Source organism: Mchenga conophoros, linkage group LG3 (genome assembly GCF_057382185.1).
Source record: "Mchenga conophoros isolate Kocher_MC1m ecotype Shallow Benthic linkage group LG3, M_conophoros_male_GT1.1, whole genome shotgun sequence".
Lineage (NCBI taxonomy): Eukaryota > Metazoa > Chordata > Actinopteri > Cichliformes > Cichlidae > Mchenga > Mchenga conophoros.
The window spans coordinates 75,690,755-75,717,861 of NC_140528.1; the positions used below are offsets into that span (position 1 = coordinate 75,690,755).

Consider the following 27,107-nt stretch of genomic DNA (forward strand, 5'->3'; position numbering starts at 1 on the left):
AGTTATTTTGCGCCTTGGTTTTTCCACACGCTTCTTGCGACCCTGTTGACTATTTTGAATGAAACGCTTGATTGTTCGATGATCACGCTTCAGAAGCTTTGCAATTTTGAGACTGCTGCATCCCTCTGCAAGATATCTCACTATTTTTGACTTTTCTGAGCCTGTCAAGTCCATCTTTTGACCCATTTTGCCAAAGGAAAGGACGTTGCCTAATAATTATGCACACCTGATATAGGGTGTTGATGTCATTAGACCACACCCCTTCTCATTACAGAGTTGCGCATCACCTAATATGCTTAATTGGTAGTAAGCTTTCGAGCCTATACAGCTTGGAGTAAGACAACATGCATGAAGAGGATGATGTGGACAAAATACTCATTTGCCTAATAATTCTGCACTCTCTGTATATCCAATCACATGAAAGCAACTCAAGTATTTAGCATTGTAACAGCCCGTATTGTATTACAGCACCACTAGGGTGGTGGCAGCCATTCCATGCTGTTCATGCTCTGTTCTTAGGAGAAACCTTACCGTTGTAACGGGCTGGCGCCGGCGACTACCGATCTGTGCAGATGTATGTACGACCTAGTAGAGCTGCGGAGACCTGGCTTGTATGGTCTTTTGTTGCTGACAACGAATAAAGGTATGTTGTTTGATTTAACTGACTGGCTTCGAGTTATCCGGCTAACCTCCACACCATATGCCCGCTGGACCTGCTAGCCGCTCCTTCCTCGCCAGACTGCTGTTACGCCATGCAGCCCGACAAAAATACGTACACTGATACGTTGGGTTCGGTTTCATGGGGTTTGTATTCTATCAGAGCAATGAGGAAGTAAAAAGCTGATACATTTTTTACTTTATTTCCTGATACCCTACACCAAGGTATTTGTCACAGAGGGTCTGATTTACTACCCCAAATCCTATCTAAGCCCATGACTAAGACCTTAAATAATTTCCCCCAGGGATCAATAAAGTATTCTGATTCTGATTCTGATTCTGATTAAACATTAATAATGAACACAGTTAAACATTAAACCATGCACTGTATATTGACTTACAGGCATTACTTAGGATTAAAATATTGATACCCACCTATGTTTCATGTTTTTACAGGGAAATGCACTGAGAATCTGTTCATTTGTACAAACACACACACATTCTGGCAGTTTGCTGGTCTGATGCAATCAGGTGCAATCTTCCAAGGAAATTCCCCTGAGGTGAGAATATACAAAACAAACAAACAAGAATTTTTTTTTAAAAAAAAGCACTCACAGGCCTCACTTAGCATGTTAAATATTAAAGATCATGGCAGTGGATTTTCACATCTTCACATGATCTGTTTTACAACAAATAATTTACACAGTCTATTTACTGTCACAAATCTCCTCTATGAGATTTACATTATGAATGGTGTAGCTTTTAATTATTGTCACATGCTATAATGCAGCCCACATACTAATGGGCAAATAATAAGTGACATGTGAAATCATCTCACAAGCCAGATATAATTGCATCACAGCCCTTGAGTTTGACATGTCTGACTTAAACCTTTGCATACATTTGCTATATCTCTAAAATTAGAAACATCCCATTACAGTGTGATACTGAAAAACTAGTGGATGCATTTATTATTTCTAGTCTGGACTACTGTAAATTGTTTTCAGTCCTAAAAACTCACCAAAAAGCCTTCAGCTAATCCAAAATGTTGCAGAGGCAGTACTGGCTCGAACGAGGGAGCATATTTCTTCAATACTGATTTCTTTTCATTGGCTCTCTGTTAAATCCAGAATCAAATTTAAAACTCTTCTCCTCATATGCAAGGTCTTCAATACTCAGGTCACATCTTATATTAAAGACATAGTACCGTATCACTCCAATAGAACACTTCGATCTCAGGCTGCACTTCCCAGATTATTTTTAAGTACAGGGTGGGCCATTTATATGGATACACCGTAATAACACGGGAATGGTTGGTGATATTAAAGTCCTGTTTGTGGCACATTAGTATATGTGAGGGGGCAAACTCCTCAAGATGGGTGGTGACCATGGTGGCCATTTAGAAGTCAGCCATCTTGGATACAACTTTTGTTTTTTCAATAGGAAGAGGGCCATGTGACACATCAAGCTTATTGGTAATGTCACAAGAAAAACAATGGTGTGCTTGGTTTCAATGTAACTTTATTCTTTCATGAGTTATTTACAAGTTTCTCTTTGTTCACAGCCATTGACATGTAGAAGAGGTTAACACGTGAGGAGCGGATCGAAATTGTGTTGATATCTGGTGAACGCAGTAACCGGGTCATTGCAGCAGATTTCAATGCAAGACACCCTACGAGACCACCCATCTCCCATGCTACAGTCAGCAAACTGCTTGCCAAGTTTCGTGAAACTGGTTCAGTGTTGGATATGCAAAAATGTGGACGCAAGAAAACCGTCACTAATGAAGAAACATCAGTGGCTGTCCTAGCTTAATGATCAGTTATTATTACAGTTTTTTACAGTCGCTAACAAGCGCCTACCCATACTTCAGATACTTTTTCTAAACTCTTAACACAGACCCACACCTACAAAACACAATTGGCCAAATGGATAATATCCTTCCCAAAAATACACTTTGTTAAATATATACTAACTCCTCATTTCAAAATTAGAACACATCGTTCTCTGCACACACTAACTGTACAAAAACACTATAAATCTGACTCAAAATGAAATTAGTCTGTCAAAGAATAACACTTGTTTTCACTTCACAAGGTACATGCAGTCAATCAAAGTACACCAGGTTTCAAAATACTGGCTATTATTGACATTACAAAAACTGCATAGACTTTTATGTTTCAGTTTCACAGGTATGTGCATGCGAAACATGCAATCCACCATATTGACACCAGAAATGTCTTGGTTGGTAACTGTATGTCCACATGTACAGTAATGTTCACATTCAAAAGCATTCCAGTAAAAAGCAAACAAGTTTTTGTTTCTTTACTGTTTACCACAGGAGGTACAGTAGAAACACGGTATGATAGGACAGAGAAAGTTTTACAGTATTGCTTACAGTGAACAAAATATCCATGAAACACACAAGAGCATTCTGAACAAAAAAACAACAGCAAAAAGCCAAGATAAAAAGGGGGGGAGGGGGAGGGGGGCTAAAAAAAGGCAAAAGATTTGCATCTAATCTCTGCGATCTTCAGGGTTAGGCCACGTTTTCATCAACATCACATCTGATGTTATCCAAGTCGATGCACCTGGGATAAAACCGCCTGGTATGTCGGATCCACCGACATATCATTGCAGAAGCAGAGGTTTTTATACTGTATCTAAGGTTTGGAATATTGTTTTTGCTATTGTGGGATGTTGTGTGTTAACATTCGTAGATACTACAAGAACAGTCCATAGTTTTGTTGGGAGGTATAACTTGTCTGTTAAGAAAATGTAAGCATTGTGGAAATGTGTTCACTGACTGCATATTGGGTGAACACGACATGAAATGTGTGAATGGTATGGCCACAACAGACCGATGCTGTGCTAATTGTGTTTAGAGTTTTGCAAATGTGACAACTGTTTGGACAAACGCTTGTTAGCGACTGTAAAAAACTGTAATCTCTGGCTCTCTTCCACACTGTGTCTTTTATCCTGTTTTCCTCCCCTCACTCCCAGTCATATGCAGCAGAAGGCTGTCCCTCCGCCACAAATGATTTTACACATCATCCAATATTTTTGTTCACTGGAGTTGTAACTGGTGTTGTAAAGTATTTTTTTTACCAAGAAGGAAAAAGGAAATAACAGATAAATCAGCACTATGTTATGCTGTAATATGAGACAAAAAGAGATAAGCACTGAGACAGGTTGGTTTTTGAAAGAATTTGTATTACATCAAAGTAGTGAATACAAGAAATGTCTGTAAGGTTTAGACTGTTCTTCCTGATATCTGATAAGTCATTGTTACAGAAAAAGTTTTACTTCCTTTTGTCTTAGCTACACCCATGAGAACGATCTTTAAACAGTCACAGCAGAAGGTGAGAACTAATATTTCTACATTGACATCTTACTCAATGAATACTGAGAGGTGTTTTAAGTATTTCTATTCTTGGACTTGGTAAGAACAATCTATATTTACTGTATTTTGTTAAAAGGTTATATATATATAAGGATGAGTTTCTCTGCACATATCTACATGTATTTTACTGAAGGTATATTCATTTAAAATAGGCTGTTTAACATTGTGGCTCTTTTTACAGTTTTGACTAATGGACTATAGATTGATCATCTTTGCCTTAACAGGTTGGTGACACTTTTTCTTAAAAAGAATTTCAGCTTAAGCAATCTTCTTTCAATCCTACCTACATACAGGTGTTTCTACATAACATGCAACAGAGAGGTCAGCTTAAAAAAAGTTGTATCTATCAGCTATAAATGTTTTCTATAGGGCACTAAATTTGTCGCTGTAGTCATGATTTTAGATTTTTGTAATATGGCAAAAGAAACTAAATGATTGAAAAAACTATTCTTAATCTGTTATGAATACTGTTTGACGCGTACTTCACCATATTTATGTAAACCTATTCAATTGTTTTTTTAAGACTGAAACTAAAACAAAAGCTAGCTAAGCCTGCAGAGGACAAATTTTCTTGGTATTAGAGTTTAAATTCAGTGCTGTTTAGGGTAGGTTCAGTGTAGCATTCATCAGCGTATCAACACACTGAATTTCAACATTTCAGCACAGCTATATGGAAGTATAATCCAGTCAATGACATAAAGAGATAGAATAGGAATTTTCTTCTTGCTGTAGAGAAATGTGTAAGAATGAATGTGAGAAAAACAATGTCTTTAAGTATATGAAGAAATAATAAAACAATAACAGGACCTTAAAAAAATCTATTTCGCTGTTGACCTATAAGTTAGTAGATTCTTATATAAGACACTTTGGGAAACCTACAGTAATATTTCTAAACCTATTTTATCCATATTCCCTCTTTACAGTATAAACGATAATATATTGTGTTTTATTGAGTGTTGCAAAATTTAAATAGTGCCTTATTTCAGGAGCACTGGTTAGTGTTACCCTTTGTCAGACTCGTCAGTACTACTTTGTGAGCACCTCAAAGACATGGACAGATGCACAGAGTCACTGCAGAAATGTCTTCACTGACCTGGCAACCATAGAAAACACAGCTGATCTTTATGCTGTCACAAGTACTGCATCAAACACAGGTGAGTTCTTGATATTGGAAATATAAATCATACATAACAAACTGTAGAAATATATACAATTACACTCTGTTTATAGTAACCATTGTCCTTAATGTAAATATGTAAGAAAAAAAATTGTCTATGTTTCTGTTCTGTGTCCTGTGTACTGTTTGTTTGTATATGTGTCTTTCTGGCTGCTGTTACAACCAAATTTCCCCTTGTGGGACAATTAAAGGATTATTCTATTCTATTCTAAGTTGACAAAAAACAAATTCTTGAGAAACCTTAAAGGAATACAGAAAACAACAATTTGCATCTTTTTAAACAGGTAAGGCATGGATAGGTCTCCATGATGACCTGCAGAACAGTTGGAGATGGTCCCTAAATGACAGCAGCTTCTATGGTGTGGGAGAGGCAGCATTTAGAAACTGGTATCCTGGTTCACCCAACAATCTTAATGGACAGCAACAGTACTGTGTGGCACTTTTAAGTGGGAGTCTATACAGTGATAGATGGGATGACCGTGATTGTGGTGATAAATACTTCTTTGTGTGCTATAATGGTGAGTTTACATGGAGTAAGAATTAACAATGTGTCAAATATTTCTCCTAAATCATTTCGACCTACTCAGTCTAGATCAGGGGTGGGGAGCTCCAGCCTCAAGGGCCGGTGTCCTGCAGGTTTTAGATATTACCCTGGATCAAATGATTAGTTTGCCCTCTGGAGAACTTCAAGACATGTTAAGGAGGTCATTTAGCTATTTGAATCAGCTGTTTTGGATAAAGGACACATCTAAAACCTACAGGACACCGACACTTGAGGCCTGGAGTTCCCCACCCCTGGTCTAGATCATAAATCTACTATTAGGTCTCACTTTTCATTTCCTGAACTTCGCACACATTTTATAAAAACTATTTCATCAGCTAGTCCAACCTATCAGTCTACTGGTTCATTATTTCTGTATATTTGCAGGTACAATAAATGGTGAAGCATCCTTTGTTAAGGTTAACAGTGCTGTAAATTGGACTGATGCTCAGAGTTTCTGCAGGAATAATTACGTTGATCTAGCCAGGTATAGTATCCACTAAAGAAGACTTTAAGGCACAACACAAGTTACCTTTTTCTGTTCTGGCAATTTTTTCCCAACGAAATTTGAAATTACAAGATACATTCCCTGATTTTACAACAGCCTTTGCTTTTATGTTTTAAATGAAAATTGGTTTAAAGTCATAGAAAATTTTAAAAGTATTTGCTTTATATAAAATATCAATTCCTCTGTTAATTAAAAGTTATTGTCAAATCTTTAAATAGCCACTCAATACACTGTCTTTGAAAATTTGAAGAAAAAAAAAGAGAGAGAGATTTTTCCTCTGTATTCAAAATCCAACTCTTCTTCTTGCAGTGTAAGAAATCAGACAGAAAGTCAAAAGATCGCGGTCCTAGCAAATGGAGTTTTTGTGTGGATCGGTCTCTATCGGCAAAAGGTGTGGTCTGATGGGACTGACTATCTATTTCAATACTGGGCCACTGGGCAACCAGACTCTGGAAATGAGCAGTGTGTTGCTGCAGATTTCAGTGACTCAGGACGATGGTCGGATGAATTGTGTTCCAAGAACTTTCCATCCATCTGTTTTACTACAAGTAATAGATCTAATTTCTACTCTCACATACTTAACAGATGGAAAAGCCTGCATCGAATAAACATATTTCTATTAAGGCAATTTATTTGTTACTGAATATTAATACTAAAACCAGCACTTTGGTTTAGGAATTAGTAGTGTATGAGTAGTCCTTTAAGATCAAAGTGGGAGTACATGTTGTTTTCAGCCCAGCTAAATGCAATTCAAATCTACCGATCACAAAACTATATAAAATACATTTCAGGGTTTTTTATGTCATTTCTGTCATTTACAGTAAACTTCAGAGCAACGGCCCATAATGAGAGCAGCATCACTCTGCAGTGGAATAAAGTCAACAACAATGTCAACTTTATTTTCCAGTTTAATAGTACAGAGGCAAACATCAGTGCACCAGCTGGAAATGGACCAGTAAATCACACAGTCTCGTCTCTCACTGCTGGAACTAAATACATATTCACTCTCTACTCTGTGTTTGAGAGTATCAAAAGCAGTGGAGTCAGCATTACTGCATTTACCAGTAAGATAACAAATATTTTCCTCACTGTATAACTACTGCCCGTCACCCCTCCCAGGGTAAGGTCCATCTCCAGAGATTTCTCTCCTGAGCCATTCTTTCTAGTTGGCTCTCGGTGTAGCCCATCTTATTTACTTCTGCCTCGAGGTCTCGTCGCCAGGTGTTTCTTGGGCAGCCTCTCTTTTCCTTGCCTTCAGGGATCCACCTGAGAGCCTGCCTGGGATGTTGGTTGGCAGTTTAAGTATGCCCTACCCAGCACCATCTTTTCTTCCTGATTTCTTCCTCTACTGGAAGTTGACAGGTTCTTTCCCATAAGATGATATTTCTGAGTGTGTGTGCCAGCGAATGTGGAGGATCTGTCTGAGACAGCTGATAAGGAATTTCTGGGGGGATTCCAAATCTTTGTCTTTCAGAATGTATATTACATAAAATTTTGTCATAATCTGCAAAAAATCAGCTACAAACAGCTTGAGAAGCTCAAGCTATTGCTAATACAAACACAGATATGAGAATGCCTACCTGCCTTGTTTTAGTGGTTCCTTTATCAAGTGGAATTAATTCAGCTTCCAGGAACAATAGCTGACTATGGCCACAAGATGGCAGTAATGTTAAGTCCCTGTCACAATAGGCATCTGCTGTAAAACATGCAGAGTCATCTGCTGTGGACGCATTTCTTCTCAACTACTTAAAAGATAGTTTCGCAATTGGTCCTCCTAATTCTTCTTTGGCAATTTTTGTGTCCAGATGTTTTGATTCATTTACCTGACATAGATAATAGACCCAACGCAACTAAGGATACATTTAGCTCCTCCAAATCTGTTTACAGTTTTTTCTGATTGCTTAAGCACATTTTTTGTAACTATTGGCTAATTTTGCAAAACTCTTCACACAAATAAGAAAACCTGTCACCCAATAATCAAAACATTGTAGTTCTCTTGCAAAAGCAAACACAGCTAGATTAACTCTTCACACCTTCGTAAAAATGGTGTTTCCGTATCAAACAGTACACACAAGCCATCATCTACTAAGCACACAATGCACCAACTGCACACTGATGGTATGAATACAAAACACATCTGGCTTTTGCTTTCTCTGCGCACAAGGTAGGCTATGTCAGTTTGAGCTCATACTTCTGTCATAGATCCATAAGCATAGAGGGATCCAAACTTCAAGTACTGGTGTTTATTCAAACACATCAAAACAAACACAAGTGTTTATTTCCAAGTATAGGATTATTTGCAATCGCCATAATGACTATATGGGTTACTTGGTCTGCAGTGAACATGCTTCCTCTGCCCCAGCATCTGGTCATCTAGCAATTCTGTAAAGTAACAATTTCAGTATTTTTACATCAATGGTATTGGTGTGTTTCTCATTGGCATATGGCAGTGCTACAAATCTTTGTGCGAAGTGACTGTACTAACCGATTCTCATTTCAAGATGTCCTCATGGTACTTGCTACAGTGTAGCGGCTCGAGTTAGGCTGGACCCGTTGGCCAGCTACCCTCAGGGTCATTCCACGGTTGATTACATGGTCCACTATTGTAGCTCTGATGTCATCAGCAATTCTATTTCTTACTCTTCCTACCCTTCCTCTCCCCCCTCCTCATCTTCCTCTCCCCCCTCCTCATCTTCCTCTTGCTCCTCCTTGTCCTTGTCGTCCTCTTCATCCTACTTCTTCACCTCCACGTCCTCTTCCTCGGCCTCCTCTACTTCTCACTCTTTCTGCTCCCTCCATTGTACTCCGCACACACAGCTTACCTGTATTATAGTGCTTAGGCTGATTGCAAAGTGAACTAATTATCTAAAAAAGTTTTCACATGTGAAAGTGTGCCAGACAGTTGGCAAATTAGTGTTAATGATAGCCATACATGTGTATACTTTTGCTAGGAGTGTGTTGGAAATTTGGTAATTGAGTGTTGTGCAGTGAATTGTGCCTACAGTTTTGCAAAGTGTGTGTTACAAAATTGCAAACTGAGTGCAAAGCAGTTTTTGTGCTTTTAGTTTTGCAAACTCAGTGAGTGGTTTTGCTATAAGTCTGAATAGTTTTAGAGATTGTGCTACAGGAATCACAGTTAGGGTTTAAGCATTCAGACAAAACTGTAAATATTGTACTACACTGTTTTGTAAACTGCTCTAAAGCCTCTCTTTATTTAAAAAAGAGGCTTGCAGTATTGTCTTCATAACAGAAGCCACTCAGACCAGTAAATTATATTTAAATTACAAAACTGCTATTGTTTTCTGGTCATTGGTCAGTTCTTTATTTTTCTTGAATTTTCTCTCGCAACTGCATTCTCTTTTACTTTTAAATTTAAAAATAGTAAAGCTGAAGGATGGTGAAAGAAAGATAAACATCTAATAATATTGAGTGGTACCGGATTTTTTTTTTTTTTTTTTTTTTGAAATATTTCGTTAATAGAAAGAAGTGATACTACAATCTAAAGATAAATCACTACACATAAAACTATATTATTGGAAAATTGTTCTTAAACCATCAAAGCAAATCTGCCTACTGCAGAAAAATGTTCCACAGTGTTTATTCATCAACATCACTGTTGTTAAGCTCATATCAAGGACTATTTGATCCGTTTCATCTACAGTGATGCAACATTCATCCAAATTTCCACTTATCTCTCAAAGGGCATTTAAAGTTAATGTTACGCACATATGGGAAAGGGCAAACACAGAGAACAGGCAAAGAACAATTTAGAATAAACATCATGGATATCTTTTTATTTTTGTATTCTAATATTCTCGTATTTCAATATCTAATGAGAAGTTAATTGATTTAAAAGAAACGCTTAGTTGTTGTTTTTTTTTTCGGTCTCAGTTCCTCCAAAGGCAGAAACCTTCAGGTCATTAGGACAAAATGAAACCAGCATCACTCTGCAGTGGAATAAAGTCAACAACAATGTCAGCTTTGTTCTCCAGTTTAATGGTACAGAGACAAGCATCAGTGCACCAGCTGGAAATGGACCAGTGAATCACACAGTCTCATCTCTCACTGCTGGAACTCAATACACATTCACTCTCTACTCTGTGTTTGAGAACGTCAGAAGCAGTGGAGTCAACATTACTGCAGTCACTGGTGAGTTAATCAATTAATTTGAACTGGAATACAATGTTTTCACAAACTACTGACAATGATTCAAAAGTATAATTTTTTACTGTTTTTAACTAGTGAGAAATCAATTTTGAAGAATTTTTGAAACTTAATTTATTTTCTCATTTTTCCATTTAGCTCCTTCAAATGCACAAAACCTCATATCATCAGGACAAAATGAAACCAGCATCACTCTGCAGTGGAATAAAGTCAACAACAATGTCAGCTTTGTTCTCCAGTTTAATGGTACAGAGACAAGCATCAGTGCACCAGCTGGAAATGGACCAGTGAATCAAACAGTCTCATCTCTCACTGCTGGAACTCAATACACATTCACTCTCTACTCTGTGTTTGAGAACGTCAGAAGCAGTGGAGTCAGCATTACTGCAGTCACTGGTAAGATATTAAATGAGTAAATACACTCAACAAAAATACGCCCACCGTGCTAAGAGGAGTTGATGTTGATGCATACATGTTGTCTGATATTTAAGCTAATGAATGGTAGGTCCAAAATCTCTATATTATTGCATATAGTAGCGTGTAGCCATGTCTGTTTCTCCCTGGTCCCAGTGTAAAGTCCATGTGTCTCACTGTGTGTGTCCTGTTTGATTTTGACCGTCTCTCATCCCGTCTACAATGTGCTGAGTTTTGCTTCTTCTTGTGTCATAAAGTCTATTCATTACTGGTCAGATGTTTTGCTTCATTAATACTCAAAGTTTAGAGTACATTACGGAGAAACATGTTGGATTTTGAAAGGTTATAAACAAAAATATTAATCTCCTGGAATCTTTTTTTAGTTTAAATATTATATGTAAAAATATAAGACTAAAGACAGATATACATATATTTGTAAGAATAATTCCTGTTTGAAGGGGACATGAAAAGCTATACACATAAAAGCTCATTTACACCACTCATCCCTGCTCTCAAAAACGGACATAGATGTAACTCTGTCTGTAAAGCTGAATTTAGAAATAAGTGCGTAAAGTAAAAGTTTTAAACGTGACGTCATGTGGTTGGTCGGTTGCGGCTAATAGACTTAACATTAGTTTATGTTCATAATGACACCAATGTGATCAATCAACCAATCAACTGTCCCGCCCTAAAGCCCACTTCTATGTTGAAGAGGGAAACAAAGCAAAGGTTCTTCCAAGGACCATGGGTGGGCAAATAACCTGAAGTTTCCAGTGTATTTGTACTGGTTGTCCAGTGCCACTTCCTATCATGAAGTGTTAGAAGTGTTTAATGTCCCACCACCATAGTCTATGATGTTGTACAGCTGGTGTGGCAGAATTATAGACATGTACAAGAGTTTAGTCTATCTTTTTGCCACAGGTGAGCTGGAGAAGCCTGTTAGTTATCCTAAACAGATGCCTTGTAAGATGCCATGTCACACAAAGACTAAATAACCTGCTTTATTCTTGTAGGACTGAGAACTGCTTGTGACTACATATTTTACCCAGAAGGAACCTGTTACTGCATAAAGAAATAACACAGCCCTATGTCATGTGACCTAAAAAAGGCTAGACACAGGGACAATAGAGGTTGACCTTGAACAAACTGTCATTGTATGAAAGCAGTGAAGCAAAAAAAGATAAGGCAGAAAAAATGTTTTAGATTTTTCTGTCCTGATACCGGTGCCAAGTTACAGAACATTTTGTTATACTTTTGCATTGCTATACACGCAAGAATGCTCTTTAAAGAGTCCAGCAGTAGCTGTGCACTGATAAACCTTGACAGCACACCAACAGAGGCATTTGGAGTGTTTCTTTTTCTTAGACATAGTAATGATATAACATATTTTACTTCAACCTTTACTGAGGACCCAGCTGGGTTGAGGTTTGGACTTGGAATGAGTCACTGGAACCACTTCAATTTTTTATTTTTCCACAATTCTAATATAGATTTTGGATGTAGAAGAACATAAAAGATCTTTCTGTCAGTCAGATCATTCTTGTTTGCAATAATAGTTTTGTTTGTCTTTTTTCTGACTGTGCTTTTATGATATTGAGGTAATACATTTTAAAATGTACTTTAACCATTTAAAATACTACAGAACGGTGTTGCTAATAGAGATGGGAAAGGCAAACTAGTTCCTGACTGTTGCACACTGCAAAAGAGTAATGTTCAAACCATGGCAGAGACTGATGTTTTGCACTTCAGAGTCTCTGTCTTGTGTTTAGTTCCCATAGTGATTGGTTTGCATTTCTAAATGTAGTGTACAAAAACAGCAAGACTTCCTACACAAAAGTTGGATTTTTAAAAAATACAAACTTGAAAGTAAAATCTGCACAGCTATCAGAAGGTCTGCAAACATTTGGGAGACAGGGTACAAGTGAAATGTAACGATCATTTTACATGGTACCACTTTATCAGTCAAATTCACATGAGTAGTGTTTTTGTGCCAGTGATCCATGACAGTATATTAACGGATTGGATTTATATAGCGCTTTTCAAGGCACCCAAAGCGCTTTACAATTACATCATTCATTCACTCTCACATTCACACACTGGTGGAGGCAAGCTACAGTTGTAGCCACAGCTGCCCTGGGGCAGACTGACAGAAGCGAGGCTGCCATATCGCGCCCAAGGACACAACGACCGGCAACCTTCCGGTTACATATGCGCTTCCCAACCCCCAGCGCCACGGTCGCCCCCCAGTATAGATATAAGCAGATTCTATCTATGGTGAAACGAAGTTGAAGACTGCCAATAAATCTGGATGTTCATGAACAACCAGATTCCTTTGCAAACAGGTTTAAGAGGTTTATTAGAAACTCAACCGGTGCAGAGGAAGGGTAAGGCAAGCTCCAGGCTGAATAGAGAGAAGCACATCCAAGAGTTGGCAGGCAAGTGACAGTGGCAAGCAAAGTCCTCCAGACTCAGAGCAATTTCTGACAGTATAGATATGCCTGGTGTTTCCCACAACTATAGCTGAGCAATCAGGCAAGGTATGGAGGAATCGGCTAATCTTTAAAAGGACAAAAGGATGATGAATGACACCATTTGACAATTACTGTGAAGTGGAGTGGAGCAAAAATGCAGGACGTTAGATTTTATCATACTAAAAACAAAAGTTCCCATGTGTTCAGTTAGGCAGTGCCATTGCTCCTGTTAACAAGTTCTTCCTCTTAAAACTCATTTTACAGTAGAATACACTAAAAATTAAAGAATTTAATTCCCACAAAATTAGACTGAAAGCACAAAACAAAATCTTTAGGAATTTGTGGCAAAAGAATGAGCAAAATAACTGCAAAATGACTCTGCTTATGCAATTTTTGATGCTTTTCAGTGAAAATGTAGTGAAGCAATGTTAATCCATTTAAACATTCATGATAAAAGCTACTCAAAGCATTCATAAAAGTCAACCAGTGATACAGCAGGTAAAATAAGTATCAAACAGGCCACCAATTTTCAAATTAAATATATTTCTAAAGATACACTGGATATGCAAAAAATGTGTACACTTTGCTTTGGAAAGAAATTGTATTTCCTGTGACCAGTGCAGTAAAGAATAAGGCTAGATGTTTTTAGATTTTACTTTCTGTTACTGGCATGGAGTGATTCAGCACAAAGAATTCTCTTTTACTTCCTTAAATCTTATCTATGCTGTTCACATGATCTTTAAATACTCACTGAGCAATGGTAAGACTTTAAACAAGTTTTTCGACAGGTTAGTGCTAAGCAGCATGCACACTTAGAAACATCTGAAGTACGGGGAGTTAAAATAGTGGTAAGAACAATCTATATCCACTTTATTTATCCATTCCAAAATATGGCTGAATGAGCTAATAATGTAACTAATTACACTGTTTTTCATCTTTTCTTAGTTGTAACTCATGGATTATACGGTGATCATCTTTGTGTTGATAGGTTGGTGCATCTTTTTGATTAATCCTGTTTGTACTTTTGTTTGTTCTGAACAATTACAGCTCCAGAAACCTATATACACAGGGATTTTTGTATAAACCCTAAATATGGGGGGGGAAGAAAAAAACAGTTGTGAATGTTGTTCTCCTGTAGAGTGTATTTTATTTAAGTTAAGATTTTGTCACTGAACAAAAGGGTAAGCATGAATACAAAAGAAAAGATGAAAGCTATAAATTCATGATAATATCTATATATTAACAATATGAATCAATAATAGCACTTTGCAAAGAGATTTTTGATTTATTTTATTTGATTGTTTGTTTGTTTTTTGCTTAAAAGTTGCTGCCAAACAAAAATGTCACAAAGGCGAACAAAGTTCTGTGAAACCTTACAGTAATGTTAAATTGAACACTACCAAAATAAAAGACAATGCTTTATTTCAGGAGCGCTGGTTAATGGTACATTTGGTCAAACTCATCAGTACTACTATGTGAGCACCTCACTGAACTGGACGGAGGCACAGAGCCACTGCAGAGATGTCTACACTGACCTGGCCACCATAGAAAGCACAGCTGACGTTAATGCTGTCAGAAGCATTGCAACAAACACAAGTAAGCTCTTAAAACTAGTGTTATAAATGTAACATATATGACTATACATATAAAACAAACTCCCAACATCTTGAGAAATCTAAATGGATTACATAAAACTAAAAAATTATATACTTTGGCTTGTTAAAGAAGAACAACAGTTTGTGGTTATTTCTGAATTGAAAAGTCTTGTTTTTATTTAATGAACATCTTTTTGAACAGATAAGGCATGGATAGGTCTCCATGATGACCTGGAAAACAGTTGGAGATGGTCCCTAAATGACAGCAGCTTCTACGGTCAAGGAGAGACAACATTTAGAAACTGGTACGCTAATGAGCCTGACAATCTTTATGGACAGCAATACTGTGTGGCACTTTTAAGTGGGAGTCCATACAATGGTACATGGGATGACCGTGAGTGTGACGACATCCTAAACTTTGTGTGCTATAATGGTAAGTTTATAAGAATTATACATAATATTTTTGATGGTTTGCACAAGAAATGTTTTTCGCCACAATTGTGAAAACATCTATAATTAGATCACTTTTTTTTCTCAATGAACACAACACTTATTAGAGATTTTACAGATATCCATTCTGACATGTTGTATTTCTTCTCTTCTTCCATATATTTCCAGGTACAATAAATGGTCAAGAATCTTTTGTTAAGGTTAATTTGCCTATGAACTGGACTGATGCTCAGAGTTTCTGCAGGAACAATTATGTTGATCTACCCAGGTACAGGATTCATCCATCGCTATTGACGACTACAAGAAATAATATTAGTTTCTAAGATTATGAAGTCATGAAAATGAGATGCAGACACGATGGCCTTTTCATTCATTTCAATTGAGGTTGCACTACACATTCAATGATGTCTCTTTACCTACAAGATGTAAATGTTGAATTATTAAAATTAATTTATCATAAAGTGTTTAACTTTCAGTGTGTCACTAAATCCTTGAATTGTCACATAAGGTACTATGTTTCCAAAAGAACATAATAAGATACATAAGTGATGAAAAATAAGTGTGTGAAACTATATGTTAGATGCTTAGATGTCTATTGTTTAAACTCTGTATTCAAAGTTCTGCATGCCTTCTTACAGTATACGAAATCAGACAGAAAATGACAAGATCAAAGTCACAGCAAATGGAAGCTTTGTGTGGATTGGTCTGTATCGGCAAAAAGTGTGGTCTGATGGGAGTGACTCTCTGTTTCAATTCTGGGCCACTGGGCAACCAGACTCTGGAAATGAGCAGTGTGTTGCTGCAGATTTCAGTGACTCAGGACGATGGTTGGATGAATTGTGCTCCAACAGCTTTTCATCAATCTGTTTTACGACAAGTAATAGATCTAATTTCTACTCTCACATCCTACATAGATGTTAAGTTCTGCATAAAAAAATTTAAAAATGTACTTATTGTTGTTACTTTTTGTTTATGCGAAGCCAAGATCCCAGCTAAATATAGTGAAAATACAGTATACAGATTTTATTATATAAGATTATATAAAAATAAAGGCACTAACCACATGTCTTAAATTATTATTAATGAGGAATATCATCTGCTGTGAGTATGCAAGTGGCAAGAACTTAGGTACAAGTGTAAATTAAAAACTGATTCAAAAGTGTATTTTAACTTAAATGGTTATGTCAGTCAATACTTCAAAGAATTGCTTACTTTTTACTGCATTGTCTTTGAAATCATTAATGGGCAAAATAAATGTTGTGACTTTCTATGATTTCTGCCATGACAGTAATGTTCAGTCTAACAGGACAAACGGAAACCAGCATCACTCTGCAGTGGAATAAAGTCAACAACAATGTCAGCTTTGTTCTCCAGTTTAATGGTACAGAGACAAGCATCAGTGCACCAGCTGGAAATGGACCAGTGAATCAAACAGTCTCATCTCTCACTGCTGGAACTCAATACACATTCACTCTCTACTCTGTGTTTGAGAACATCAGAAGCAGTGGAGTCAGCATTACTGCAGTCACTGGTGAGTTAATCGGTTGATTTAAACTGCAATACAATGTTTTCACAAATAATTCAAGAATATAATGTTTTACTGTTTTTAACTAGTTAGAAATCAACTTTGAAGAATTTTTGAAACTTACTTTATTTTCTCATTTTTCCATTTAGCTCCTTCAAATGCACAAAACCTCATATCATCAGGACAAAATGAAACCAGCATCACTCTGCAGTGGAATAAAGTCAACAACAATGTCAGCTTTGTTCTCCAGTTTAATGGTACAGAGACAAGCATCAGTGCACCAGCTGGAAATGGACCAGTAATTCACACTGTCTCATCTCTCACTGCTGGAACTCAATACACATTCACTCTCTACTCTGTGTTTGAGAACGTCAGAAGCAGTGGAGTCAGCATTACTGCAGTCACTGGTAAGATATTAAATGAGTAAATACACTCAACAAAAATATAAACGCAACACCTTTGTTACTGCTCCCATTCCCCATGGGATGGACGTAGAGACCTAAAATTCATTCCAGATACACAATATAACCATCCCTCCCAAACAGTGGTCACAAATCAGTCCAAATGTGTGATAGTGGGCACATCTGCCATATTGAGATAATCCATCCCACCTCACAGGTGTGCCACATCAGGATGCTGATCTGACATCATGAGTAGTGCACAGGTGTACCTCAGACTGCCCACAACAAAAGGCCACCCTGGAATGTGCAGTTTTTTGCGCTATTGGGGGTCTGGGGACCCAGAACCGGTCAGTATCTGGTGTGACCACCATTTGCCTCATGCAGTGCAACACATCGTCGCATGGAGTCTATCAGATTGTCAATTGTGGCCTGTGGAATGTTGGTCCACTCCACTTCAATGGCTGTGCGAGGTTGTTGGATATTCGTGGGAACTGGTACACGCTGTCGTATACGCCGGTCAAGCACATCCCGAACATGCTCAATGGGTGACATGTCCGGTGAGTATGCTGGCCATGCAAGAACTGGGACATTTTCAGCTGCCATCTGCCCTGAACAATGTGAACCATGATTCATCCGTGAAGCGCACACCTCTCCAACGTGCCAGACGCCATCGAATGTGAGCATTTGCCCACACAAGTCTGTTACGGCGACGAGCTGGAGTCAGGTCAAGACCCCGATGAGGACGACGGGCATGCAGTTGAGCGTCCCTGAGACGGTTTCTGACAGTTTGTGCAGAAATTGTTTGGTTGTGCAAACCAATTGTTCCAGCAGCTGTCTGGGTGGCTGGTCTCAGACGATCTTGGAGGTGAACCTGCTGGATGTGGAGGTCCTGGGCTGGTGTGGTTACACGAGGTCTGCGGTTGTGAGGCCGGTTGGATGTGCTGCCATATTCTCTGAAACTCCTGTGGAGACGGCTTATGGTTGAGAAATGAACATTCAATGCACGGGCGACAGATCTGGTTGACATTCCTGCTGTCAGCATGCCAGTTGCACGCGTCCTCATTGCTTGTGGCATCTGTGGCATTTTGCTGTGAGACAAAACTGCACATTCCAGGGTGGCCTTTTGTTGTGGGCAGTCTGAGGTACACCTGTGCACTACTCATGATGTCAGATCAGCATCCTGATGTGGCACACCTGTGAGGTGGGATGGATTATCTCAATATGGCAGATGTGCCCACTACCACACGTTTGGACTGATTTGTGACCACTGTTTGGGAGGGATGGTTATATTGTGTATCTGGAATGAATTTTAGGTCTCTACGTCCATCCCATGGGGAATGGGAGCAGTAACAAAGGTGTTGCGTTTATATTTTTGTTGAGTGTAGTTAAATAGAGACAGTGGCGAAAGATTAAACATGTCTTCTTTAGAAACAGGAAGTGAGGACCTCATGTTTGCCAAAGAAAACCCAGACCACAGTAGATTGGTAAAATCGTGTATAGCACTGATTTAAACACACACAAACAATGACTGATTTTACAATACAAGCAGTTGTGTTCTGATATTACCGTGGACAAAACTTAATTCTGAGTGTGGCTAAACCATGTGATATGGCTACTTCAGAATATTTTACATCGTGTTGTTTTTCTGTTGAGCAGTTACTGACACATTTGTTTGAAATTAAAAAAAAATTCTAGATCCTCTAAACACAGAAGGTTTGACTTCACATTGAACATGACTATTAGTTAAATATTAACAAATACAAATAATATTGGGGACGCATGTAAGGGCGACATGAGAGATCCCAATAATTTACTCCAACTTTAATTTCGGCTTCACACAACTGAACACTCAAGGAGCAAAAAACCTAACCCTTTCACTTCCCCTCACAATGCTTGTGAGTGGAGCCATCTGGTGGTCGAACATATTAGCAATAAAAAGACACTGCATCAACTTATACAGGGAAAAACAGGCCTTAGGCATTAAATAAATGTTTTTTTTATGTTATTTTCTTTTTCTCCTAGCTCCCACAAATGCAGTAAATCTAATATCGTCAGGACAAACGGAAACCAGCATCACTCTGCAGTGGAATATAATCATCAACAATGTCAACTTTGTTCTCCAGTTTAATGGTACAGAGACAAACATCAGTGCACCAGCTGGAAATGGATCAGTAACTCACACAGTCTCATCTCTCACTGCTGGAACTCAATACACATTCACTCTCTACTCTGTGTTTGAGAACGTCAGAAGCAGTGGAGTCAGCATTACTGCAGTCACTGGTGAGTTAATCAATTGATTTAAAATGCAATACAGTATTTTCAAAAAATACTGATAATAATTCAACATTATAATTTTTGACTGTTTTTAACTAGTGAGAAATCAATTTTGAAGGATTTTTGAAACTTACTTTATTTTCTCATTTTTCCATTTAGCTCCTTCAAATGCACAAAACCTCATATCATCAGGACAAAATGAAACCAGCATCACTCTGCAGTGGAATAAAGTCAACAACAATGTCAGCTTTGTTCTCCAGTTTAATGGTACAGAGACAAGCATCAGTGCACCAGCTGGAAATGGACCAGTGAATCAAACAGTCTCATCTCTCACTGCTGGAACTCAATACACATTCACTCTCTACTCTGTGTTTGAGAACGTCAGAAGCAGTGGAGTCAGCATTACTGCAGTCACTGGTGAGTTAATCAATTGATTTAAAATGCAATTCAATGTTTTCACAAACTACTGATAATAATTCAACAGTATAATTTTTGACTGTTTTTAACTAGTGAGAAATCAATTTTGAAGAATTTTTGAAACTTACTTTATTTTCTCATTTTTCCATTTAGCTCCTTCAAATGCACAAAACCTCATATCATCAGGACAAAATGAAACCAGCATCACTCTGCAGTGGAATAAAGTCAACAACAATGTCAGCTTTGTTCTCCAGTTTAATGGTACAGAGACAAGCATCAGTGCACCATCTGGAAATGGACCAGTGAATCAAACAGTCTCATCTCTCACTGCTGGAACTCAATACACATTCACTCTCTACTCTGTGTTTGAGAACGTCAGAAGCAGTGGAGTCAGCATTACTGCAGTCACTGGTAAGTTAATCAATTGATTTAAAATGCAATTCAATGTTTTCACAAACTACTGATAATAATTCAACAGTATAATTTTTGACTGTTTTTAACTAGTGAGAAATCAATTTTGAAGAATTTTTGAAACTTACTTTATTTTCTCATTTTTCCATTTAGCTCCTTCAAATGCACAAAACCTCATATCATCAGGACAAAATGAAACCAGCATCACTCTGCAGTGGAATAAAGTCAACAACAATGTCAGCTTTGTTCTCCAGTTTAATGGTACAGAGACAAGCATCAGTGCACCAGCTGGAAATGGACCAGTGAATCAAACAGTCTCATCTCTCACTGCTGGAACTCAATACACATTCACTCTCTACTCTGTGTTTGAGAACGTCAGAAGCAGTGGAGTCAGCATTACTGCAGTCACTGGTGAGTTAATCAATTGATTTAAACTGCAATACAATATTTTCACAAACTACTGATAATAATTCAACAGTATAATTTTTGACTGTTTTTAACTAGTGAGAAATCAATTTTGAAGAATTTTTGAAACTTACTTTATTTTCTCATTTTTCCATTTAGCTCCTTCAAATGCACAAAACCTCATATCATCAGGACAAAATGAAACCAGCATCACTCTGCAGTGGAATAAAGTCAACAACAATGTCAGCTTTGTTCTCCAGTTTAATGGTACAGAGACAAGCATCAGTGCACCAGCTGGAAATGGACCAGTGAATCAAACAGTCTCATCTCTCACTGCTGCAACTCAATACACATTCACTCTCTACTCTGTGTTTGAGAACGTCAGAAGCAGTGGAGTCAGCATTACTGCAGTCACTGGTGAGTTAATCAATTGATTTAAACTGCAATACAATTTTTTCACAAACTACTGATAATAATTCAACAGTATAATTTTTGACTGTTTTTAACTAGTGAGAAATCAATTTTGAAGAATTTTTGAAACTTACTTTATTTTCTCATTTTTCCATTTAGCTCCTTCAAATGCACAAAACCTCATATCATCAGGACAAAATGAAACCAGCATCACTCTGCAGTGGAATAAAGTCAACAACAATGTCAGCTTTGTTCTCCAGTTTAATGGTACAGAGACAGGCATCAGTGCACCAGCTGGAAATGGACCAGTGAATCAAACAGTCTCATCTCTCACTGCTGGAACTCAATACACATTCACTCTCTACTCTGTGTTTGAGAACGTCAGAAGCAGTGGAGTCAGCATTACTACAGTCACTGGTGAGTTAATCAATTGATTTAAACTGCAATAAAATGTTTTCACAAACTACTGATAATAATTCAACAGTATAATTTTTGACTGTTTTTAACTAGTGAGAAATCAATTTTGAAGAATTTTTGAAACTTACTTTATTTTCTCATTTTTCCATTTAGCTCCTTCAAATGCACAAAACCTCATATCATCAGGACAAAATGAAACCAGCATCACTCTGCAGTGGAATAAAGTCAACAACAATGTCAGCTTTGTTCTCCAGTTTAATGGTACAGAGACAAGCATCAGTGCACCATCTGGAAATGGACCAGTGAATCAAACAGTCTCATCTCTCACTGCTGGAACTCAATACACATTCACTCTCTACTCTGTGTTTGAGAACGTCAGAAGCAGTGGAGTCAGCATTACTGCAGTCACTGGTGAGTTAATCAATTGATTTAAACTGCAATACAATATTTTCACAAACTACTGATAATAATTCAACAGTATAATTTTTGACTGTTTTTAACTAGTGAGAAATCAATTTTGAAGAATTTTTGAAACTTACTTTATTTTCTCATTTTTCCATTTAGCTCCTTCAAATGCACAAAACCTCATATCATCAGGACAAAATGAAACCAGCATCACTCTGCAGTGGAATAAAGTCAACAACAATGTCAGCTTTGTTCTCCAGTTTAATGGTACAGAGACAAGCATCAGTGCACCAGCTGGAAATGGACCAGTGAATCAAACAGTCTCATCTCTCACTGCTGGAACTCAATACACATTCACTCTCTACTCTGTGTTTGAGAACGTCAGAAGCAGTGGAGTCACCATTACTGCAGTCACTGGTGAGTTAATCAATTGATTTAAACTGCAATACAATATTTTCAAAAAATACTGATAATAATTCAACAGTATAATTTTTGACTGTTTTTAACTAGTGAGAAATATATTTTGAAGAATTTTTGAAACTTACTTGTTCTCATTTTTCCATTTAGCTCCTTCAAATGCACAAAACCTCATATCATCAGGACAAAATGAAACCAGCATCACTCTGCAGTGGAATAAAGTCAACAACAATGTCAGCTTTGTTCTCCAGTTTAATGGTACAGAGACAAGCATCAGTGCACCAGCTGGAAATGGACCAGTGAATCAAACAGTCTCATCTCTCACTGCTGGAACTCAATACACATTCACTCTCTACTCTGTGTTTGAGAACGTCAGAAGCAGTGGAGTCAGCATTACTGCAGTCACTGGTGAGTTAATCAATTGATTTAAACTGCAATACAATATTTTCACAAACTACTGATAATAATTCAACAGTATAATTTTTTACTGTTTTTAACCAGTTAGAAATCAATTTTGAAGAATTTTTGAAACTTACTTTATTTTCTCATTTTTCCATTTAGCTCCTTCAAATGCACAAAACCTCATATCATCAGGACAAAATGAAACCAGCATCACTCTGCAGTGGAATAAAGTCAACAACAATGTCAGCTTTGTTCTCCAGTTTAATGGTACAGAGACAAGCATCAGTGCACCATCTGGAAATGGACCAGTGAATCAAACAGTCTCATCTCTCACTGCTGGAACTCAATACACATTCACTCTCTACTCTGTGTTTGAGAACGTCAGAAGCAGTGGAGTCAGCATTACTGCAGTCACTGGTGAGTTAATCAATTGATTTAAACTGCAATACAATATTTTCACAAACTACTGATAATAATTCAACAGTATAATTTTTGACTGTTTTTAACTAGTGAGAAATCAATTTTGAAGAATTTTTGAAACTTACTTTATTTTCTCATTTTTCCATTTAGCTCCTTCAAATGCACAAAACCTCATATCATCAGGACAAAATGAAACCAGCATCACTCTGCAGTGGAATAAAGTCAACAACAATGTCAGCTTTGTTCTCCAGTTTAATGGTACAGAGACAAGCATCAGTGCACCAGCTGGAAATGGACCAGTGAATCAAACAGTCTCATCTCTCACTGCTGGAACTCAATACACATTCACTCTCTACTCTGTGTTTGAGAACGTCAGAAGCAGTAGAGTCAGCATTACTGCAGTCACTGGTGAGTTAATCAATTGATTTAAACTGCAATACAATATTTTCACAAACTACTGATAATAATTCAACAGTATAATTTTTGACTGTTTTTAACTAGTGAGAAATCAATTTTGAAGAATTTTTGAAACTTACTTTATTTTCTCATTTTTCCATTTAGCTCCTTCAAATGCACAAAACCTCATATCATCAGGACAAAATGAAACCAGCATCACTCTGCAGTGGAATAAAGTCAACAACAACATCAGCTTTGTTCTCCAGTTTAATGGTACAGAGACAAGCATCAGTGCACCAGCTGGAAATGGACCAGTGAATCAAACAGTCTCATCTCTCACTGCTGGAACTCAATACACATTCACTCTCTACTCTGTGTTTGAGAATGTCAGAAGCAGTGGAGTCAGCATTACTGCAGTCACTGGTGAGTTAATCAATTGATTTAAAATGCAATACAATATTTTCACAAACTACTGATAATAATTCAACAGTATAATTTTTTACTGTTTTTAACTAGTTAGAAATCAATTTTGAAGAATTTTTGAAACTTACTTTATTTTCTCATTTTTCCATTTAGCTCCTTCAAATGCACAAAACCTCATATCATCAGGACAAAATGAAACCAGCATCACTCTGCAGTGGAATAAAGTCAACAACAATGTCAGCTTTGTTCTCCAGTTTAATGGTACAGAGACAAGCATCAGTGCACCAGCTGGAAATGGACCAGTGAATCAAACAGTCTCATCTCTCACTGCTGGAACTCAATACACATTCACTCTCTACTCTGTGTTTGAGAACGTCAGAAGCAGTGGAGTCAGCATTACTGCAGTCACTGGTGAGTTAATCAATTGATTTAAACTGCAATACAATATTTTCACAAACTACTGATAATAATTCAACAGTATAATTTTTGACTGTTTTTAACTAGTGAGAAATCAATTTTGAAGAATTTTTGAAACTTACTTTATTTTCTCATTTTTCCATTTAGCTCCTTCAAATGCACAAAACCTCATATCATCAGGACAAAATGAAACCAGCATCACTCTGCAGTGGAATAAAGTCAACAACAACGTCAGCTTTGTTCTCCAGTTTAATGGTACAGAGACAAGCATCAGTGCACCAGCTGGAAATGGACCAGTGAATCAAACAGTCTCATCTCTCACTGCTGGAACTCAATACACATTCACTCTCTACTCTGTGTTTGAGAACGTCAGAAGCAGTGGAGTCAGCATTACTGCAGTCACTGGTAAGTTAATCAATTGATTTAAACTGCAATACAATATTTTCACAAACTACTGATAATAATTCAACAGTATAATTTTTGACTGTTTTTAACTAGTGAGAAATCAATTTTGAAGAATTTTTGAAACTTACTTTATTTTCTCATTTTTCCATTTAGCTCCTTCAAATGCACAAAACCTCATATCATCAGGACAAAATGAAACCAGCATCACTCTGCAGTGGAATAAAGTCAACAACAATGTCAGCTTTGTTCTCCAGTTTAATGGTACAGAGACAAGCATCAGTGCACCAGCTGGAAATGGACCAGTGAATCAAACAGTCTCATCTCTCACTGCTGGAACTCAATACACATTCACTCTCTACTCTGTGTTTGAGAATGTCAGAAGCAGTGGAGTCAGCATTACTGCAGTCACTGGTGAGTTAATCAATTGATTTAAAATGCAATACAATATTTTCACAAACTACTGATAATAATTCAACAGTATAATTTTTTACTGTTTTTAACTAGTTAGAAATCAATTTTGAAGAATTTTTGAAACTTACTTTATTTTCTCATTTTTCCATTTAGCTCCTTCAAATGCACAAAACCTCATATCATCAGGACAAAATGAAACCAGCATCACTCTGCAGTGGAATAAAGTCAACAACAATGTCAGCTTTGTTCTCCAGTTTAATGGTACAGAGACAAGCATCAGTGCACCAGCTGGAAATGGACCAGTGAATCAAACAGTCTCATCTCTCACTGCTGGAACTCAATACACATTCACTCTCTACTCTGTGTTTGAGAACGTCAGAAGCAGTGGAGTCAGCATTACTGCAGTCACTGGTGAGTTAATCAATTGATTTAAACTGCAATACAATATTTTCACAAACTACTGATAATAATTCAACAGTATAATTTTTGACTGTTTTTAACTAGTGAGAAATCAATTTTGAAGAATTTTTGAAACTTACTTTATTTTCTCATTTTTCCATTTAGCTCCTTCAAATGCACAAAACCTCATATCATCAGGACAAAATGAAACCAGCATCACTCTGCAGTGGAATAAAGTCAACAACAATGTCAGCTTTGTTCTCCAGTTTAATGGTACAGAGACAAGCATCAGTGCACCAGCTGGAAATGGACCAGTGAATCAAACAGTCTCATCTCTCACTGCTGGAACTCAATACACATTCACTCTCTACTCTGTGTTTGAGAACGTCAGAAGCAGTGGAGTCAGCATTACTGCAGTCACTGGTAAGTTAATCAATTGATTTAAACTGCAATACAATATTTTCACAAACTACTGATAATAATTCAACAGTATAATTTTTGACTGTTTTTAACTAGTGAGAAATCAATTTTGAAGAATTTTTGAAACTTACTTTATTTTCTCATTTTTCCATTTAGCTCCTTCAAATGCACAAAACCTCATATCATCAGGACAAAATGAAACCAGCATCACTCTGCAGTGGAATAAAGTCAACAACAATGTCAGCTTTGTTCTCCAGTTTAATGGTACAGAGACAAGCATCAGTGCACCAGCTGGAAATGGACCAGTGAATCAAACAGTCTCATCTCTCACTGCTGGAACTCAATACACATTCACTCTCTACTCTGTGTTTGAGAACGTCAGAAGCAGTGGAGTCAGCATTACTGCAGTCACTGGTGAGTTAATCAATTGATTTAAAATGCAATACAATATTTTCACAAACTACTGATAATAATTCAACAGTATAATTTTTGACTGTTTTTAACTAGTTAGAAATCAATTTTGAAGAATTTTTGAAACTTAATTTATTTTCTCATTTTTCCATTTAGCTCCTTCAAATGCACAAAACCTCATATCATCAGGACAAAATGAAACCAGCATCACTCTGCAGTGGAATAAAGTCAACAACAATGTCAGCTTTGTTCTCCAGTTTAATGGTACAGAGACAAGCATCAGTGCACCAGCTGGAAATGGACCAGTGAATCAAACAGTCTCATCTCTCACTGCTGGAACTCAATACACATTCACTCTCTACTCTGTGTTTGAGAACGTCAGAAGCAGTGGAGTCAGCATTACTGCAGTCACTGGTGAGTTAATCAATTGATTTAAACTGCAATACAATATTTTCACAAACTACTGATAATAATTCAACAGTATAATTTTTGACTGTTTTTAACTAGTGAGAAATCAATTTTGAAGAATTTTTGAAACTT

The 27,107-nt window shown here is 37.2% G+C and overlaps 1 protein-coding gene across 1 annotated transcript in view; it reads left to right on the plus strand.

Moving 5' to 3' along the window:
* The window catches only part of LOC146580514 (macrophage mannose receptor 1-like), a 74,801-nt gene extending 58,500 nt beyond the window's left edge, over positions 1 to 16,301 (plus strand). Inside the window, exons 8-17 of the mRNA XM_085268062.1 lie at positions 5,050 to 5,214; positions 5,522 to 5,755; positions 6,166 to 6,265; positions 6,596 to 6,834; positions 10,193 to 10,435; positions 10,589 to 10,846; positions 14,767 to 14,931; positions 15,133 to 15,363; positions 15,549 to 15,648; positions 16,019 to 16,301. Of these exons, the coding sequence (XP_085124188.1) occupies positions 5,050 to 5,214; positions 5,522 to 5,755; positions 6,166 to 6,265; positions 6,596 to 6,834; positions 10,193 to 10,435; positions 10,589 to 10,846; positions 14,767 to 14,931; positions 15,133 to 15,363; positions 15,549 to 15,648; positions 16,019 to 16,301 (2,018 nt within the window). The remainder of the gene's footprint in view (positions 1 to 5,049; positions 5,215 to 5,521; positions 5,756 to 6,165; positions 6,266 to 6,595; positions 6,835 to 10,192; positions 10,436 to 10,588; positions 10,847 to 14,766; positions 14,932 to 15,132; positions 15,364 to 15,548; positions 15,649 to 16,018) is intronic.
* The last annotated feature ends 10,806 nt before the right edge of the window (positions 16,302 to 27,107 follow it).